Here is a 20,616-nt window from a genome sequence, read left to right on the forward strand (position 1 = left end):
TTAAAAATAAAAAAAATCAATAAAAAAAAATAATAGTAACGCCGTGTGAAGTAGGAGATTCGGTAAAAGCGTTTACTGCAAAAATGCTCTATTGATAATGCCATTTTTTTGTGTTATTTATTTTTAAACTATAGTTTCTATAATAACGTCTTTTCATTTATCATCTGTATATTAGTAAACGATCTTTCCTACAAGGCCCCTGAATCGTTAGGAGGAACCATACATGTACACAATAAATAAATTATAGAAACACCTAAAAAGTGTATAAAACAGTGTAGGAAACAGTAACTGTAATTATCTATAAATATGTCGGATAATAATAAACTCACCATAGATACGATCATGATGTGAAAAGAATAATATCAATCTATTCTGATTTATAACAATATAACAAAGAAGATGTGGTATGATTGCCAATGAGACAACTGTCCACAAGAGACCAAAATGACACCGAAATTAATTGATTTTCTTTCAGAGCGTTAAGTGATAACAACTTAGAAAGTTTACCAGAAGGTCTGCTATCGACGACAACGAGTCTTGAACAAATGTAAGTGTGATTGATATTGTATCTCATAATCGTATTATATATAGATTGTATTGTATATTTAATCGAACATGATTCGAAAAGTATGGTAGGTATGATCTGTATTTACTCATTTCATCTCAATATAGATTGTTTTGTATAGTTGATTACGTATATATGTAATTGATATTTGTATTGTTTATTTGTGCATTTGTCTATCCTGAAGGTTTTCATTTATTTGTATTGTAGTTTTATCATGAGATGTTCTCATTTTAGTGTTTAACATTGCCATGAAAACGGGAGATTTTGCTAGCCACAAAACCAGGTTCAACCCACCTTTTTTTTCTTAGAATGTCCTGTACAAAGTCAGGAAAATGGCATATTGTATCTTATAGTTCGCCAGAGTGTGTGTGTTGTATTGTCGTTTGGTTTTTTGTTGCACGTTAGTATTTCTATTGTTTCGTTGTTTACCTCTTATATTAGATGTGTTCTATCAGTTTTAGTTTTTTTGTTTTCTCTCAATCGATTCATGACCTTCGAGCAGCAGTATACTACTGTTGCCTTTATTCTTCAATATAATTGTGAACCGATACCTCAATAGTTTAATCATCATTCTACATACTTAAACATGTTCAACTTTTAATCTCGTTTAATGTTTAATGGTTGCAGTTCAAAGCTATACACAAAGCGTTAAGAATATCAGCTCAAAAACTATATACCAAGTCAGGAATAGGACAGTTGTTGTCCATTCGTTTGATGTGTTTTATCATTTGGTTTCGCCATTTGATAAGGGACTTTTCGTTTTGAATTTTCCTCCGGATTTAGTATTTTTGTGATTTTACTTTTGAATACATGCAGACATTTGAAATATTTGTAACTTGAGTAGTAGAATCTTATTTGAGTATACATGCATTTTTGCATTTTTTGATTAATTTTCTGCCGAACGTTTAAATAATAACAATTTAGGAAGTTTACTTGAAGGTATGTTCTTTTCGAAAACACATCTTTCAAATATTTAAGTTTGATTGAATTTTATCTCAGGCCTCATATTATAAGAGATTGTATGGTATATTTAATTATGTATAAATTTGATTTTTTTTCGTCAAATACTTTTGTACCTAGAACTCAGTAGGTTTTTTATCGTTCGATCTTCTACCAACACATACTTTTTACATACTACTGTATATATCATAAGGTTGCAGTTAAAGGTATAAACGTTGCATCAAGAATAAAAAACAATTTAATAATTTTGGTACATATAAATAAATAAATAAATGCAACAGTAGTATACCGCTATTCAAAATTCATAAATTGATTGAGAAAAAAAAAACAAATTCCGGGTTACTAAATAAAGCGACAAACCTTTGAAACCGTTGGTACTTTTGATTATCACAATCGTTATTAAGTATATTCTTTTATAATCATGTAAATTGATTTACTTCCAGATATTTACAGAATAACAAGTTAGTAAGTGTACCAGAAGGGTTGCTATTGACGACTACGGTTCTTCAGTTGATGTAAGTGTGACTGATGTCTGATCTCAAACTTAATCTTATTATAGATTGTACTGTATATCAATTCAATCGAAAGTGAATCTATAATTATTGTAAGTAAGATTGATATAATTCTCATGATTTATCATACTAGAGATTGTATTGTATATTTGATTACTTACATGGTGCTCCTTTTGAATATCAGTATCTTAGTTAATTATATTCTTTTATAATCATGTTAATTGATTTTCTTCCAGAACTTTACAGAATAACAAGTTAGAAAGTTTACCAGAAGGGTTGTTATCAACGACTACGGCTCTGGTATTTCTGTAAGTGTGCTTTTTGCCTAAACTGAAACTTTATCTTGGTAAAGATTGTACAGTGATTTCATTGAAGGAAGTACACCACTAATTCATGGTCCCATTGCTTTCTATGTTAAATTCCTCCATTTCAAGCAGGCACACCTCTTTCATTTTAAGTTCAAATAAAGTGGCAATCATTGCATATTAAAGCAACACTTTATGGTGTCTTGTACTGAAAAAATCAACATACCTTTAATGGCATATAAGAAAGAACTGGTTCCCGGAACTTCGAATGTACCAAAACAGGTACTTCAGATCGGACAAACAGACAAAATGTACCCTCTTTTTAAAATTTAGTGCATTTTTTTTTTAATATTCAAATTTATAAATCCAAAAGTGTTCTACAATGATCACCAGTCCTTCAGCTTGCATTTGATGCCAAAAATAACTAAATAGCCTACATATTTTGAAAGTTACACTCATGCGTAGGAACTATTTTGTGTACAATATGTACAACTTTCTGGTATGTGCTTTCTGGCCGGGCCTGAATTAGTGGTGTTACACCTGAACTGAATGTGAATTAACATTTATGGTAATTTTCTTTTATGCAATGAAATGTTATGTGAATATTTTTCTATGGTACTGGACAGGATAAAACTTTACTTATGCCGAGTATTTCTTTATTTGAAACCAAGATAAATTCTGCACTTGAAAAGTGCGAAATTAACAAAGAATTATATGGGATTATCAATGGTGATATTACACCTTTTTCAGGCTTTATCATATTGTAGATTGTATTGTAGATTTGAAAACTCAAATCTATAAATACGTTCTTCAATATACTTATTCAATAGGATAACCATAATTCTATTTGTTCGTACACTTCATTTCTATACACTTATTAAATTTTGTTTCTCGTTAGCTATTCAATGGTTGCAGTTCAAAGCTATGTAGGCTTTAAGAATATCAATTAAAGAATACATAAAGACTTTTAAAATCTGTGGTTATATGAATATGAGTATCTTAATAAGGTATTCTCTTGCATAATCGTGATTATTGATTTTCTTCCAGAGATGTAAGTAATAACAACATAGAAAGTTTACCAGAAGGTCTGTTATCGACGACTACTAGTCTTCTAGCTTTGTAAGTGTGATGTCTATCTCAGTCTATATTCTATTCTGGTGTACTTATGTCCGTTGTTATTCTGTGATTTACATGTTGAAATGTAATAATATTTTATCTATCCATATGTTTCTCTGTCATTAGTGTTTTTGTGATTATCTGTACCGTATTCCAGTCACGACTTCTTTTTATTTTAGCTGTAATTTCAGCATTGCCTTATAAGCGAGAGGTTTGACTAGCCCTAATACCAGTTTCAACCCGCTATATTGTCTTAAAATGTCCTGTACTAAAGCAAACGGCAGTTGTTATCAAATAGTCCGTTTCTATGTATATAGACGTATGTTATTTTTGTGTTACTATAGTTCTATTGTTTTCTTCTTATAGTTGATGTTTTCCCCTCGATTTTGGTTTTATGACTATTGAAAAGTGGTTTACTTATGTTGCAATTATTTGTCGTATTATATATTAAATAACGTACTTATATAGCTGATGTATTTATCGATAACAGTTGACAGCAATCGTGCCAATCCCCGATTGGTAAACTACGGTTATTGTAAGTTTATTAACGTAAACATCGGTAATAAACTGTGAGTGTAATGTTATTATCGTGAATATCGGTAATATACAGTGAGTGTAATGTTATTATCGTGCCTATCGGTAGTATACAGTAAGTGTAATGTTATTATCATGAATATCGGTAGTATACAGTGAGTGTAATGTTATTATCGTGAATATCGGTGATATACAGTGAGTGTAATGTTATTATCGTGAACATCGTTAATCTAATGTTATAGCAATTTCATTATCGTGAATATCGGTAATATACCGTGAGTGTAATGTTATTATCGTAAACATCGGTAATATATAGTGAGTGTAATGTTATTATCGTGAACATCGGTAATATACAGTGAGAGTACTGTTATTATCGTGAACATCGTTAATCTGTTGTTATATCAATTGTATTATCGTATGCTTTCCCCTCGATTTTGGTTTTATGACTATTGAACAGTGGTATACTAATGTTGCAATTATTTGTCGTATTGTATATTTAATAAAATACTGATATAGCTGATTTATTTATCGATTACATTTGACAGCAATCGTGCCAATCCCCGATTGGTAAACTACGGTTATTGTAAGTTTATTAACGTAAACTTCGGTAATAAACTGTGAGTGTAATGTTATTATCGTGAATATCGGTAATATACAGTGAGAGTAGTGTTATTATCGTGAACATCGTTAATATGTTGTTATCAATTACATTATCGTAATCATCGGTAATATACAGTGAGTGTAATGTTATTATCGTGAATATCGGTAATATACAGCGAGTGTTATGTTTATATCGTAAACATCGTTAATCTTATGTTATCGCAAGTTTATTATCGTAAACATCGATAATAAACAGTGAGTGTAATGTTATTATCGTATACATCGGTAATAAACCGTGGGTGTAATGTTATTATCGTAAATATCGGTAGTAAACAGCGAGTGTAATGTTATTATCGTGAAGATCGTATCAGTAATCTAATGTTATTGCAATTTCATTATCGTAAACATCGGTAATATACAGCGAGTGTAATGTTATTATCGTGAAAATCGGTAGTATACAGTGAGTGTAATGTTATCGTGATCATCGTTAATCACCTGTTGTAAGTTTATTAACGTAAACATCAGTAATTAACGTTTACATTGATAATCTATTGGACATCGTTAACATTGATAAACAATTGTACAGGGTTGCGTTCAATATCGTAGCAGCTGCAGCTACGTAGCTGATATCAATATCTATGTAGAAACTATAGGCTAGCTACACGTTCAATAGACAAAAATCTACGTAGCACTACGTAGCAGCTACGATATTGAACGCGGCCCTGGTAAGGTTAATATCGTGAACATCGTTGATCTACTGTAATTGTAATTGTAATGTTAATATTACATGGTAATTATCGAAATTGTCACTGCTACGTTCAGTCATATCTTTTGATCATTTACTTTTTAGTGTTTTGTCCCTCGGCCAACGCGTTGTTGGGGACATAGAAATACCAAGTGTCCGTCTGTCCGTCTGTTAATCTGCTTTATGAGCGCAATCACGTGTACAGTTCTTGCCAAATTTGTATGACAGTTCCTTTTCATGAATGTGACTTACCGAATTAAATTTTTTACCGGATTTGTTATAACATGAGCAACACGACGGGTGCCACATGTGGAGCAGGACCTGCTTACCCTTCCGAAGCACTTGCTCGCCCCCAGTTTTTGGTGGGGTTCATGTTGCTTATTCTTTAGTTGTATATGTTGTGTCATGTGTACTATTGTTTGTTTGTCTTTTTCATTTTTAGCCTTGGCGTTGTCAGTTTATTTTCGATTTATGAATTTGACTGTCCCTCTGGTATCTTTCGTTCCTCTATTACATTATATGTTTATATCAGCTAAGTCTTGGACGAGTTTGAAAATCATTACCGATCAATTATTTAAAAAAAAAATATGTCTCTTGGAAACACGGTACAAATTGCATCGTTTGGAAAATTACCTTACGAGCGCTGTAATGTCTTTTTTGTGAAATTTGTCTTTGACTGTTTGAAAAATCAGTGCCGATCAGTTATCTATAAAGAGTTATATCACTTGGAAATATTGATTAATTGGAAAATGCGTTTTAGCGCTACCATGTGTACAATTCATGCTAGAATTTTATAAAACTTGTCTCATAGGTTTTTATCAGTAATGGCTTCGGTACTTTAAAATACAGGTCCTAGTTGATCGAATATTTTTAATGAGTTATTCCTCGCAGAAAAAATTATTATAGCGGAAATCATATAGCATTTGGTCTTGAGTCTTCATTTCTCTAAGATATTGATAAATAATTTAAAAAAAAGAAAGTTATTGCCCTTGTATCCTGGATAGATAAAATATGTTCAAAGCAGGGACATTTGAACTCTTTTTTTGTTTAACATTAGACTTTTGTTTCTTAATTTGAAATAATCTGTAGAACAGTATATATTTGGTATTTATTGAGACCATGAATTTGAGTCAGGTATCACGTGATAAGTTTGTTTTGTAAGTATTATGCATAACATCAGTTTGTCTTTGTAGTGATAATTAATGAATGGCTATTATCGGATTATGTAAAATGTGAAGAGTCAAAAATTAGTTTTATGGTTCAATAAAATCAAAATAAATTATTGCCATTCATTATAAATAAATTTCTATCAAAAATAAGTCTCAAAGAACTTTTTATATTATTTATATTAACAATAATAACGTACACACATGTTGGCGTATGAATACACAACGTCAGAGTGGGTGTGTCGCCATCAAAATTGACAACATTGAAAATAAAACTAATAATTTCAACCAACCAGAAGACAGTAAATACACCAAATTTATTTATTGAATGGCATTGATTATTATATTATTCAAAGAAGCATTTTATATCTATTTTGATTTGATGATTTGTGTAAATTTTTTAGCAAAATTAAATGATAGCTGTGTCGTATTTTATAAGTTTCGACGGCATCAATTTGTGATTTGATGGTCGTAAATTAAGTTTGCTGGTGACTTATTAGTGTAAACGTCAACAGGTATTTAATTGCGACCATCAAATCAACAATTCAAATGAAACTGACAGAAAACAATGCAAAATTATCCATTTTAAATATTTCTTTCGTCGTCTGTTCTTGCGCGAGCGGTTTCCTAGCATAAATTTTGAACGTAACAAACGATGTTGCATTAGAAGTAGCATTACTATGTTGTTAGTTCTTTCCATTTTTATAATGTTGTCATTTTTTAAATTTCTTATCATTGATGTTTCGATATGTTTCGCAATAAGTGAAATAAGAGAAATTACAGACATGGAAATGTACAGCATTAACTTTGTATTTAATTAAATATTTAAGGAATATAAGCGTTAACCCACTAAAATGCTGCCTAATGAAAAATGTAATAAAAAGGTTGACAACGGTCCAGTTAGTCTCAGGCACCTGTGAGGATTTCAACACAACGACAGAAATTAAAAGTTTCAATACTTCAGACTGCAAAATACCAGGTTAGCAGTTTAATATATTTCCTGATAAATGATGAATTAATTAATGTTTAATGTATTTCAAATTTATTCGTTCAGAACTTGACCTCTGTAGCAACTCTGCGATAAGAATATATAGTTCAGATTCGGTTCTTTTTCTTTCTTTGTAGAAGAAGTAAATGGTTATCAAAGGTGCCAGTATTATAATTTAGTACGCCAGACGCGCGTTTCGTCTACATAAGACTCATCAGTTCTCGTGATCGTATAATTGTAGTTTGCGTTGTGTTGTATGAATAGAGAAAAAGACGTCTATACAAATGCTGGAATACAATGACGTTAATACATAGCAACCATGACGTTACATATAGAGAGCGGTAACGCGTATAAGTACATGTATGAATCCCGCGTTATGTGATTGTCTCTATTTATCCTCGACATACTCGGGGCCGCGAATTTGTGCAATTAAAGTCTCAATGAGCAATTTATCCAAATTAAAAAAATCATCTATAAATGAAAAGAAATGAAATATTTGAAACTTTAAAGTCTATAAATCACATTTAAAACTATCTCTGAATCAATGTTGCGATTGAAAAATGTTCTCAATTATAATTACAGTCTCTGATTGCGGTTTTGTAAACGGACACTTCTTCTTCTAAGTATTTGTGATTCATCATTGTCATTTGAATTTATCTCTAGTGTGTAGAGTTTGACGATTGGTCTATTCGTAAGTCCAAATTTTGTACGCACTATTGCTGATCTCACCAAACCATCTCCACCACGCACAAGGTCCTCGATGATACCAAATGTTCCATACAGTTCTAGGCGAGTCATCATGAATTTGTACTATGTCCCCGATCTTTATCCTCTGTAAATTATTGCCACTGGCTCTGTGGAATTCTCGTAGTGATGTAAGGTACTCCTTCTTCCATCTCGTCCGAAAGTGTTGTAGTAAATCTTGTTGTTGTTTGTTACGTTTTAGCGCATGAGCGCAAGTTAGTGTTTTTCTAGTGTCTTTAAATTCGCTTTTGTCATTTAAAGGATACGGAAGTGTCTTTAATCTTCTGCCATACAAAAGATGAGATTGCGTAAGTGGTTCTTGATCCTTTTCATCAGTAGAGATGTACGTTAACGGTCGGTCATTCAGTGTGCACTCGATTTCTGTAATAACGGTATGTAGCATATCTAAGTCGATACAGGCACGTCCTAATGTTTTCTTGAGCGAAGTTTTTGTGAGTCCAAGAAGTCGCTCCCACCATCCTCCGTACCAAGGAGCTCTGCTGGGTATAAACTTCCACAATGTTCCTAACTCACTAAGTTTTCCGTGCACTTTTTCTGATTTGAATATTTTAGAAATCTCTGTCGCTGCAGATTTATACGTAGAAACATTGTCAGATATCATAATTTTCGGTAAAGACCGACGGCTAACAAATCTGCGAAAAGCTAATAAAAATGAATGTGTCGTTAAATCCTGAACTAACTTAATGTGAACAGCCCTGGTTGAGGCGCACGTAAAAAGACATATATACGCTTTTGTTTCCTTGTTACCATTTTGTCGTACATGTAACGCTCCTGTGAAATCAACTCCCGTGACGCTGAATGGCGGGTCTTCTCCAAGACGATCCTTTGGCAGTGGTGGTGGGTCAGGCGCCACATACGGTCGACTAATTATCTTCCTACAGGGAATACAATTCCGTAATGCGGTTTTCACTCTTTGTCGGATTTTCGGTATCCAATACGTCTGTTGAATTAACGTAATTGTCCCATTTATTCCAGTGTGATTTTGTAGTTTATGTGCGTCCAAAATTATCAATGTTGTCAACGGGTGTTTTGTCGGAAGTAAATAAGGGTATTTCACTGTTTCGCTAACGAGCGCATTGTCAATTCTTCCGCCGGAACGTAGTAGTCCCTTTTCGTCGATATATAACCGTAACTGACGTACTATAGGTAGTCGATTAGTATCCTTTGAAACAATTTTGCGGATTTCATTCATAAAAATAGTTTGCTGTACATTCCGTATCAACACGAGTGAAGCATTTTGAATCTCGTCTACCTCTAAATGTTGGTATTTCCTGTTTTGTGAAAGCGTTATGCAATTCGCTATAAAGCGCAATACGTAAGACATTATACGAAGCAGTTTCGGAAAACTGCTGAATATTGATGACTTCCTTTACAACTGTGAATCTGTCATCATTTTGTTGAATTTGCCGGACTATGTCTTTACTTCATTGTCTGTAATTGTTGTCATAGCAACGGAATTTCGATCCCAATGCGGCCACTGTTCTTCATGTGCAAGCCATTTCGGTCCGTTGAACCAAGTACCATTATTCAAAAACTTAGATGAAGACATGCCGCGGGTAAGATAGTCGGCGGGGTTACAGTCAGTTGGACAATACCTCCAAGTTTTATTTTCCACAAGTTGTCGGATTTCTGTAATTCTATTAGCTATAAATGGTTTTTGTATTTTCGACGAATACAACCAACTCAAAACGATTTGGCTATCACACCAAAATGTAACTTTTGTAATTCCTAAAATATTTGACACATGTTTAGATAATTTCGCTCCAACTACGGCGCCCATCAACTCCAATCGCGGCAAAGTAATTACTTTAAGCGGTGCAACTCTGTTTTTAGCCATAACTAATTGCGAATGTTTTCCTTGTACAATGTAGGCGCATGCTCCATAAGCTTGTTTGCTAGCATCGGTAAAAATGTGCAATCTTGCTGTTTGTGGCGATAATCCATCGTTGTTAAGTAGTCTGGAAAGTTCAACTGATTTTGTATATTTAAGATCTGTAGATAAAGTAGTCCATTGCTTAGTTACATCTTCAGGTAAGCGTTCGTCCCATCCAAAATTACGTTTCCATAGTGACTGCATAAGAATCTTAGCTTTCACTGTCACGGGACTAAGTATGCCAAGCGGATCAAAGATTTTAGACGACTGTCGTAATATTTTTCTTTTGGTTACATCTACCATGGTTGAATCTATGTCTACTTCTGCAAATAAAAGTTTGTCGTCCGCAACTTTCCAGCGCATTCCAAGTATGTTGACCTCGTTACTGGAATCTAGTACGTTTTCTGTTTTAGCAAGTTGTCGTAGTCTGTTAGAATTAGAGTTCCATGATCTGAGATTAAAGCCTCTTTTCTGTAATAAACACCTGGAATCACGGTAAAATTGCATTAAGTCGTCTTCATCAGTAAAACTAGTTAAAACCTTATCAACATACAAGTCTTGTGTAATTCTTGAAGCTGTTGGACTAGGATTCTCTTCAAAGTGTTTCAATAAAGTTGCATTCAGTATAAATGGTGAGCATGTAGCTCCGAATAAGACTGACTTCAAACGATATGTTGTAAACGGACTGGTTGAATCTGTTGGGTCACTTAACCAAAAAAAGCGAGTTACATCACGGTCAGATTTATGAAGTCCAACTTGTAGAAATGCCTTTTCGATATCTGTTGTTACTGCAAACTTCTGAGTACGAAATCTGGTTAGTAGCTCTGTTATGTCATTTGAAATTGGCGGATATGAATGAAGACAGTCATTCAAACTCGGACTTTTTGCGTTCTCTTTACAACTGCAATCATACACAATTCTAATCGGAGTAGTTGTAGAATCTTTCTTGACGGGGTGATGCGGTATATAGTGTATGCGCTATGGCTCGTCCTCATTCTCCTTTATCTTTTCGATAAAACCACGTTTTTCCTGCTCTTTAATTATGTCGCCATATATTTTGAATAATTTTGGTTCCTGGTTTAAGCGGTTAACGACTCTATGGGTCCTTGCTCTTGCAATCATCTCGTTTGTCGGTAATTCAGGACATTCTTCAATCCATGGAAGTTTTGCAACGTACTTCCATCCTCATATGTTATCGATGTTGATGAAAATTCTTTGATGTTCTGTTTTTCCGTGTTAAGTTTGTCGTTTTCTTGTATACCAAGGGACTCCAATTTCCAAAATCTCTCAATATCATAGTCCTCTTTTGTGTGACTAGATAATATGTGCATCATATGTGAATTGCGTTGTCCTCTTGTACATGTAAGTGGTCCAGATAACAAATAGCCTATTTTGGAGCTCATCGCTGTCGGTCCGTCGCCTCAAACGATATCATCCTTGATTACATCCCAGTAGTGGTCTGCTCCAATGAGTAAAGAAATTTCAAAGCTATTATCCTCTGATAACGGGTGGGCTAGTTTAAGTCCTTTCAAATAATGAAGTTGCTGCGAAATGTACCTGCGATTATTCTGAATCGGCGCTGCTATGGTTGGTACAATCAATACCTGTAAAGGTATTTTCTCTCCTGAGTCTGCTTCTAAATACACTGTGGCTTTATTCATGTGACGAACATTCTTGTCAGAATTTCAGAAGGCGGATATGTTGAGAGTTTCCTTTCCGTCTGGCTTGACGTTCAACTTGTCGGCTATTTCCTGCGTCATAAATGATCGTTGCGCTCCTTCGTCGAAAAGGATGTGAGCGTCGGCGCACTGATTCTGTGACCATATTGGAGCGATTGCCGTTTTTAAGAAGACGGTAGAATTTTCTTGTTAAGCAGATGTATGCATGATTGGCGTGCCGTTTTCTGTATTACTTGAAATGTTCTGAATCTGTGATTTTTGAATTGAAGATTCATGGCATAAACTAGTGTGGTGTTTACGTTTACATGTACGGCATGTGTTTTTCGACCTACATTCTGATATCATTGCAATAAATGCACATTTTACTTGGAGAATAGTTTTTAGATTTTGATTTATTTACGTAATTTCCATTTTTCTTACCAATTCCGGCATGGAAACTTGCGGTAGGTATATCACAAGCCTCATTTTCATTAGTGCTGGCTTCTTGAATAGATATTTCCCGTTGTATTGCCTTTCTTAGATTTCCAAGGGTCCAGTCGTCGTTTCCGTTTTCTCTTGTGATATTACTTTTAACTCTAATAGGGAGCTTACCAAGCATAACTGGGATTAACAGGGAACCATACGTATCTTGGCACTGTCCTAAAGATTCTAATCCACGGATATAAACCTCTGACTTATCCGAAAAATTACGGATACTATCTAATGTGTATGAGGGTGCTGGCAAATCTAAAAGAGCTTTCATATAAGCGTTCACAATTTTGTGTGTTTTCCCAAAGCGATTTACTAATAACTCCACGGCTTTGTGATAGTTTGCGCTGGACAAGTTTAAACCATTTATAACATTCATAGCGTCTGCATCAAGAAGTGACTGTAGGTACGTGAATTTCTGGACATCAGTAAGTGTATGATTGCTGTGAATTGTGTTTTCAAACGACTCCCAAAAGTATTGCCACTCAAGAATATCTCCAGAAAAAGTAGGTAGGGTTAGCTTCGGCAAGCGGTGATTTTGACTAGACAGGGAACTAGTTTGTGAAGAAAATCTTGGGTTGAATTCTGTGTTCATTACAGGACGGGTTTCGGAATTGATTTTATGCATGTTCATGACGGGGCGTGTGTTTGGAATACTTTCGTGAGATAATTCTGTACATGTACGTGTAACTGTTTGTGCTAATTTCTTATAACGGCGTAAATGTGTTTCAAGATCTAAATTATACTCATCTGCATCTGTGATTTCAACTTCTATATCTTCATCCGATGTATTTTCCAAAATCTGTTCATCCAGTTTAAGAATTACACTTTGTTTTTTCACTAAAGCGTCAATAATTGGACCTGCAATGTCTATATCCATCTCCGAATCGGTGTTCAGCTCATCTAGTTTCTTGAAGAATTTCGTGACAGCGGCTCTATACACCTTATCGCTATTTGTCCGCCATTGCTGGAAATCACACAGGTTCCCGTAAAATTTTGACGTCATAAAACAAAATGTCTGACGCCACAATGGAAAAGTGATTGTTGTTGACGTCAAAAGTTCAAGCGGACGGGTCAGCCGGGAATAGCGATAAGGTGTATTTCCAGCTCGAATAGACTTGATTCTCGACGAATCCATCTTTTATCTTGGTCTCGGTACCAATCTCGTGATCGTATAATTGTAGTTTGCGTTGTGTTGTATGAATAGAGAAAAAGACGTCTATACAAATGGATGATTTAATGCTGGAATACAATGACGTTAATACATAGCAACCATGACGTTACATATAGAGAGCGGTAACGCGTATAAGTACATGTATGAATCCCGCGTAATGTGATTGTCTCTATTTATCCTCGACACAGTGACGGTCATATCAAAATAGTTATAAAATAAAGTCTCTTTATACTTTGGGATTTCGAAATTAGAAAGGCTATATATTTTATTTTAGCTTGTAATTAAAAGGGATACAGGAATTTGTTCTGAACTTATTACATAAATATTTAGTATAAAGTAAAATAACAAAAATATTGAACTCCGAGGAAAATTCAAAACGGAAAGTCCCTAATTAAATGGCCACATCAAATAATAAAACACATCAAACGAATGGACAACAACTGTCATATTCCTGACTTGGTACTGTAAAAAATACTTTTGGGACAAATTATATCAAAATTATAGAAAACTTCATCGACTCTAACTCAAAATATGGACAATTTTATGTTTAGGGCGTCTTGAAATCTTTTTTGACAGCTTCCGAAGTGCTAATTTTCATCCTTTTTCAGCTGGACCAAATCACTACTTTCCTTTAAAATTCTGGACCCAAATTTTTTTAAAGTGTAATTTTATCCCCCTACTTGCAATTTGAGGCATTAAACATGGAGAAATAAATTTGGAAGGGGTATAAAAATTAATGGCAAGTAACCCACTGTCAACACTAGGGACTATATTTGTGAACAACGAAAATCAAGGGACGACAATTGTGGTCTCGGACCTAATAGGATAGAAAGAGTTGACAAATCTTAAAAACTTGGTATGACCAAAGCTTAATAAATTATAACACTGCTTACAAAGTTTCATGACAATAGGATGTATATTATAGACAATAAGTTAAGTTCTATACTCATCTTTGCGCGGAAAATTTTGACGTTAAAATTGAAAATTTCAATTATCAACATTTGGGGCTTTAAAAATTAAAATATTGCAAACAAATACTTTTTAAATGCCTTAATATATAACTTAGCCTGTACTAAAAGCAATAGAGTACTCATTTGATTTATCAGACTTGGCATAAGTATTCAAAAGTAAAATTTATACGAGCCTGCGCCTAAAAATTGAGGTTTTTCAATGAAGGGGAGCCTTACATGAAGATGTAATATTTTCCAGAAATTTTAAATTTGTGAAGCTTTTTGGTTATAAATGATCCTTACATATGTATTGAAAGTACTTTAAATGGAAAGAAAAGTTACAAATAACATATCATATTAGTTTAAAAGGGTCTTAGGCCAAGTAAGACTGGAAAAAAATTAGGGTCAATTTAGGCGGTGCCATATATTTACATTCAAAAATGCATACTGAGGCTATAAGAAATAAAAATTTGTGTCTTTTTTATCATTTCTATACTCATATGACATGATGCAACAAATCTGAGCACAAAAAGACTCTTGCAATTAACTTTTCTTACAAACAGTATGGTCTGATACAAAGATATTTGCCTTTTTAGGGAAAAACTTGCATGCAATTTATTCTCAACAGGCTTATATTTAAATCACTTGCTATCCTACAGAAGAACAGAAAGATATTATGTGAAATGGAACAGGTACAATAGACATTGTAAAGTGCTTTTGATACAAATTTAGTGAGGTCTTTATTATGGACTTCAAATTGTATGTACCAAGCTCCCCACTTTTTACTTCATCCAAACAGGGCGTTAGACAAGGGTAATTTATACAACACATTTTGCACATATTGTCTGAGATAATCTTCTTTTCTGTAGATTCAGAGTTCATAAATAAGTAAAAGAACTAGATAAAGGCATAGAAACACAAATATTGACACATGAAAACCTGTCAGATAGAAAGTCAGGATGCCATTTATGCATCAATATTGAAAAAGCTATAAATGTCTATTTTGACCATAAAATGCCAAAATTGGTCATTTTTGCAGAAATTCTATAAAATTAAAGTTTAAATCCTTTAGTTTCATGCTATTTGACAAATTGACACCATCAAAACATTTTGGGAAGTTGCCAAAGTACAGATTCTATATTTACAGATTTCACCTCTTAGGTCCGAGAACACAATTATTTCGTAGTGCATTTCTTTTAGAACATAAATGAAAATAAAAAAATCCCACCTGCGCTTTCTCAAAGAAACTTTTACAGTGTGTTGTACTACTTTTGGGACAAATTATATCAAAATTATAGAAAACTTCATTGGCTCTAACTCAAAATATGGACAATTTTATGTTTAGGGCGTCTTGAAATCTTTTTTGACAGCTTCCGAAGTGCTAATTTTCAACCTTTTTCAGCTGGACCAAATCACTACTTTCCTTTAAAATTCTGGACCCAAATTTTTTTACAGTGTAATTTCACCCCCCTACTTGCAATTTGAGGCATTAAACATGGAGAAATAAATTTGGAGGGGTATAAAAATTAATGGCAAGTAACCCACTGTCAACACTAGGGACTATATTTGTGAACAACGAAAATCAAGGGACGACAATTGTGGTCTCGGACCTCCTGACTTAATGTGTTTCACTCGGTTTTAGTTTGTTACCCCGATTTAGTTTTTGTCCATATACTTATGAGTTTTGAACAGCTACTACTGTTGCCTTTATTTGGAACAGCCGCAAAAATGCGGCGGAGTTAAACATGTTTATGAGATCTCAACCCTCCCCCTATACCTCTAGCCAATGTAGAAAAGTAAACGCATAACAATACGCACATTTAAAATTCAGTTCAAGAGAAGTCCGAGTTTGATGTCAGAAGATGAAACCATAGAAAATAAACAAAATGACAATAATACATAAATAACAACAGACTACTAGCAGTTAACTGACATGTCAGCTCCAGACTTCAATTAAACTGATTGAAAGACTATGATTTCATCATATGAATATCCTTCCCGTTAGGGGTTTAGTATCATACCATCATAACATATATGAGAAGAACATAACCCGTGTCATGCCAACAACTGGTTTTTGCATAAATTTGTTTAGTACCGATGCAAAGTGAATCATTATTAACGCCAAAATATGCAATCTTTAATGACCTGACAACCGTATCGTAACTATATCCCTTCTTAATAAGTCTATTTAAAGGTTTTGTTAGTTTCTGAGGTGAATATTGACATTTTTGTGCTTTATAAAGAATATTTCCATAAAAAATTGGATGTGAAATACCTGAACGTATAAGAAGTCTGCATGTTGAGCTACATAGAGTCCATATCTGATGGACACCACTTGTTGAATATATCTTTGCACAATATTTACGCCGAACGTAGAACAATATGTTGTCAATCATTTTGACGTTATCTAAATTAATAGACCACTTTCGAGTTTGTCCCTCACCGGAAAAAAACTCGTCAATCATGCGCGCCTTTATGACGTCATTTATCAGATAGAGGGGATCGTCTGTATCCCTGCACTATAAACGTTCATCAAGCATCTTAGTGATCGTCATTGTGCAGGATAAAGTAGAAATAATATTTGTTCTGTAGGTAATTAATCACAGTTCACTAATGACAGCTGTGCTGAAAGACAATTATGAGAATTCAATTCGCCGAATAATGCGTGGAATATAGCTTTATAGTTTTCCAACCGTTTCCTCAACATTTGAACGGAAGTGAGGACGCACCTAAACGCAAGAAGGATGTTCACTAAAACCAAAGTTTTTTTACGGAAATGCATCGAACTCGAAAGTTGTCTATTAAAATCCATTGGAAACATCAAACAATGCATGCGATGCTAGCAAAATAACATAATTTTCGGACTATAAGCGATTTAATTAAATTTCAACACAATCTTTTATAATTGTCAATAAGCATGTGACAACAATTTGATTATGATAATATTCTTACGATGTTCCCTGTTTTATTTAATACAGTTTCATAGATAACCGTGCATCTCAATTCATCGTTTACCTTTTAATTTAATTGTAAAACAAGTTAAAGGTTAAACGATAAATATTACGCATGCATGAAGATTAAAATGATTTTGAGCTATTGTTTTGTTTGACAATATTGTAAAAGCTAGGTTCTTGATTTATTTGGACAATTTACCCAAACTGACTGATATTAATGAATAATTGTTCAATATTTTTTAATAGTTGATGGAGGATGGAGCATTTGGTCCAGCTCGTCATGCTCTGTAACTTGTGGAAATGGTGTCATTACCAAAACCAGAGCATGTGACAACCCCACACCGTCTGACAGTGGACTTGATTGTGTTGGTTCCGAAACTGAAACATTTTTTTGCAACTTAAGAAAATGTCATTCAAGTAAATTTAGTGAAAATCATGTAATTCTTTAAAGGGGCACTAGCTACGAGATATATAAAAATCTAAAATATGTGATTTCTTTTTTGTTCAATGATTAATGAAAGTGAAAGATTGTCAACATTGAAAGTTAAACAAAGGCAAATCATTTGATTGACTGATTTGATCCACAAAATATCATTCTTATACAGGTAAAAACCATGATTATTAAAAAAATAAATCTATAATATGAAATTGAACAGACCTAGAAAAATCCAAATTCACTAGTCCTTTTCAATTAATATCTATATTTATGTTTATATCGCTAATATAACCATCGGAGGTATCCGGAGGTCAACTGGATAGTCAATTAGATGCTATCTAGACTCAAAAACACACGAAACGAAGTTACATTCTCGAGCCCATGCTCTGTAAAATTGTTTATTTTTGCACTCTTTATAATATGGATAAATGTTTTACATAGTTATAAATGAAATGTGAGAATTTTAGTCAAATCGTTGAACACGAATTTGACAGCTAGTGTCCCTTTAAAGTACATAGTAATACATTTATTTTAAATACGAAGTATTTGAATGGTTATTCTATTTTATCTTTAACGTTGTAACAATGTGTCAGATGACACCGCATTCCAACCAACATGACTGACATGGATAAAAAAAAAAAGAGAACATAGGGCTAAAATGCAAGTTTTTTCTAAACAAAATTAACCTTTATGAAAAGAGAAATTCTGAAAGGAGCACATATATATGTTCATAATAATGAGCTCTACATGTCAAAACTGTTCGACAATTCTTATAGGAGTTATTGCCCATTAAGGACAAACATGTTTTCCCATTTTTGACTTTTATCATGAAAACTATGATATTGAGGGAAACATGTTTTTATTATGTCTCATATGATTAAAATTATAATAGAAAAATAGTTTTTTTAAATCACAAAAATGATCAGCAAGGCGAGATCTATTATTAAGTCAAATAAACTAAACAGACTGAAAGATCAATAATACAAAATAAAAAAAAAATAGAGATTTTAACATAAATACTTCTCGTCTACAATGTTGGAGAGTGTGCTTAATGTTTGATATGCCCATAGACCAAGGTGAGCGACACAGGCCCTTAAGAGACTCTAGTTAATTTTATAAACTATACACTTTATTTATATATATATTGTCTGCTCTATGGTCGGGTTGTTGTCGCTTTGACACATTCCACATTTCCTTTCTCAATTTTACTTCTTTTATCACAACGACACATACACGAACAAAAGGAGGCATAGATCAAATAACTCATTTTAGAGACCCGGCTTAAAATTGTGTTCACCAAACGCTTTTAATCGACAGAAGCCTTCTATTTAAAGTGACGCCCCAATCAAAAAGATTAGATACACCAATTGTACTACTAAGTTAAAGAGCATTGAGACCATAAAATTCCGAAATGAGTTGCTAAATACAACTAAGGTAATATATTCCTAGGGTCGAAAATCCTTAGTTATTCCAAAAATTCAAAGTTTGGTATTAACAGTTAATTGAAAACTATGACCATACCTATGTTAATTCATGCATTCATTTGAAATAGAAAAAAATGAATATTGCATAAAACGAATAGTCAAAATAAGTCTATAGAAATCTCGCTAAATGAAACCTTTAAACAATGAAATTATATATTGTTTACATCTGTTAACAGAATCGTGCAATCATTCAAAGAAAACTAGGATCGGCCACTAACCAGGAAAAGATTTCGACAATATATCGGGTAATTTGTTTTCCCATTATGATTATATTATTTCAGATAACGAACAGGACATATAAAAGACATGCATTATTTTTTAATCCATTCAGAATATATAAATCACACGAAAAGAACCTTCGTTAACCGCTTGACGTCCTATCGCAACATAATGCAGAAGGGGAGTAAACCCTGCTGTGAATACATCAACAACCATGCGAGTCCACACGCAATCAAAATATCACTTGCTCATAAGAAAAAAAACAGTTTGATGGCATAATGATCAATAATAAATATCTGACAGCATTTTCAAGCTCATTAAACTTTTCCTTATTGCCTTTTTTTATCATTAATAAAAAGGAGAACAATAAAATAGATTGTTATAACTTACAATGTTATAAGAAATTTAGTCTATGTGTTATTACTTTTTCTTTCAGGAAAACAGCGCAAAAGGAAATCCATGACATGCCATAATAAAAGGACAACCAACATTGATTGATAAAATTGAGGGGAAATACAAATAAAGTCAGCATCGTCATTATTGTGGGGAAAGTCATCATTGTCAATATTGTGGGAAAAGTCATCATTGTCATTATTATGGGAAAAGTCATCATTGTCATTATTGTGGGAAAAGTCATCAATGTCATTATTGTGGAAAAAATCATCGTTGTCATTATTGTGGGAAAAGTCGTCATTGTCATTATTGTGGGAAAGTCATCATTGTCATTATTGTGGGGAAAGACATCTTCATTATTGTGGGAAAAGACATTTTCGTCAATATTGTGGCAAAAGTCATCGTCATTATTGTGGGAACAGTCATCTTCATTATGTGTGAAAAGTTATCTTGGTCAATATTGTGGGAAAAGTCATTATCTGCCTATTTTTTTTTTTTTTTTTTTTTTTTTTTTGTCTGGTGGGAAAGCTCTGCTATAATTGTGTGGTTTACTTTCCCTCGAGTGTAAACTTTGTTGTATGAAGTAGTATTAAAACAATTTATTAGCTGATATGAGTTTAATTAAAATCTTTATTACATTTCTTTTCTTTATGTTAACATATTAATGTATGACATAAATTTATGAAATAGTGTGCGATCAAACGATCACAAATTGAAGCATTTGCATTTT

At 33.3% G+C, this 20,616-nt stretch overlaps 1 protein-coding gene across 4 annotated transcripts; it reads left to right on the forward strand.

Moving 5' to 3' along the window:
* The first annotated feature begins 407 nt into the window (after positions 1 to 407).
* On the forward strand, positions 408 to 20,394 carry LOC143063197 (ectin-like). Of its 4 annotated transcripts, XR_012974968.1 has the most exons (8): positions 408 to 547; positions 1,969 to 2,040; positions 2,274 to 2,345; positions 3,390 to 3,461; positions 7,334 to 7,482; positions 17,601 to 17,771; positions 19,451 to 19,519; positions 19,930 to 20,394. XR_012974968.1 is itself a non-coding variant. In XM_076235185.1 (7 exons), the coding sequence occupies exons 5-7, from the start codon at positions 7,368 to 7,370 to the stop codon at positions 19,989 to 19,991; spliced, it is 348 nt and encodes a 115-aa protein (XP_076091300.1). In that variant the 5' UTR covers positions 408 to 547; positions 1,969 to 2,040; positions 2,274 to 2,345; positions 3,390 to 3,461; positions 7,334 to 7,367; the 3' UTR covers positions 19,992 to 20,394. The 4 variants fall into 4 exon arrangements, 1 of the variants encoding a protein (XP_076091300.1); XR_012974969.1 differs by lacking the exon at positions 7,334 to 7,482; XM_076235185.1 differs by lacking the exon at positions 19,451 to 19,519.
* Positions 20,395 to 20,616: the final 222 nt, after the last annotated feature.

The sequence above is a fragment of the Mytilus galloprovincialis genome, chromosome 2 (assembly GCF_965363235.1).
Source record: "Mytilus galloprovincialis chromosome 2, xbMytGall1.hap1.1, whole genome shotgun sequence".
Lineage (NCBI taxonomy): Eukaryota > Metazoa > Mollusca > Bivalvia > Mytilida > Mytilidae > Mytilus > Mytilus galloprovincialis.

Bases quoted from the DNA above. Each gene is read 5' to 3' on its own strand.
- LOC143063197 (XM_076235185.1), top strand. From the start codon at position 7,368: ATGAAAAATGTAATAAAAAGGTTGACAACGGTCCAGTTAGTCTCAGGC. The intron at 7,483-17,600 runs GTTAGCAGTTTA...ATTTTTTAATAG, and splicing joins TTCAGACTGCAAAATACCAG to TTGATGGAGGATGGAGCATT. The intron at 17,772-19,929 runs GTAAATTTAGTG...TTTTTCTTTCAG, and splicing joins CTTAAGAAAATGTCATTCAA to GAAAACAGCGCAAAAGGAAA.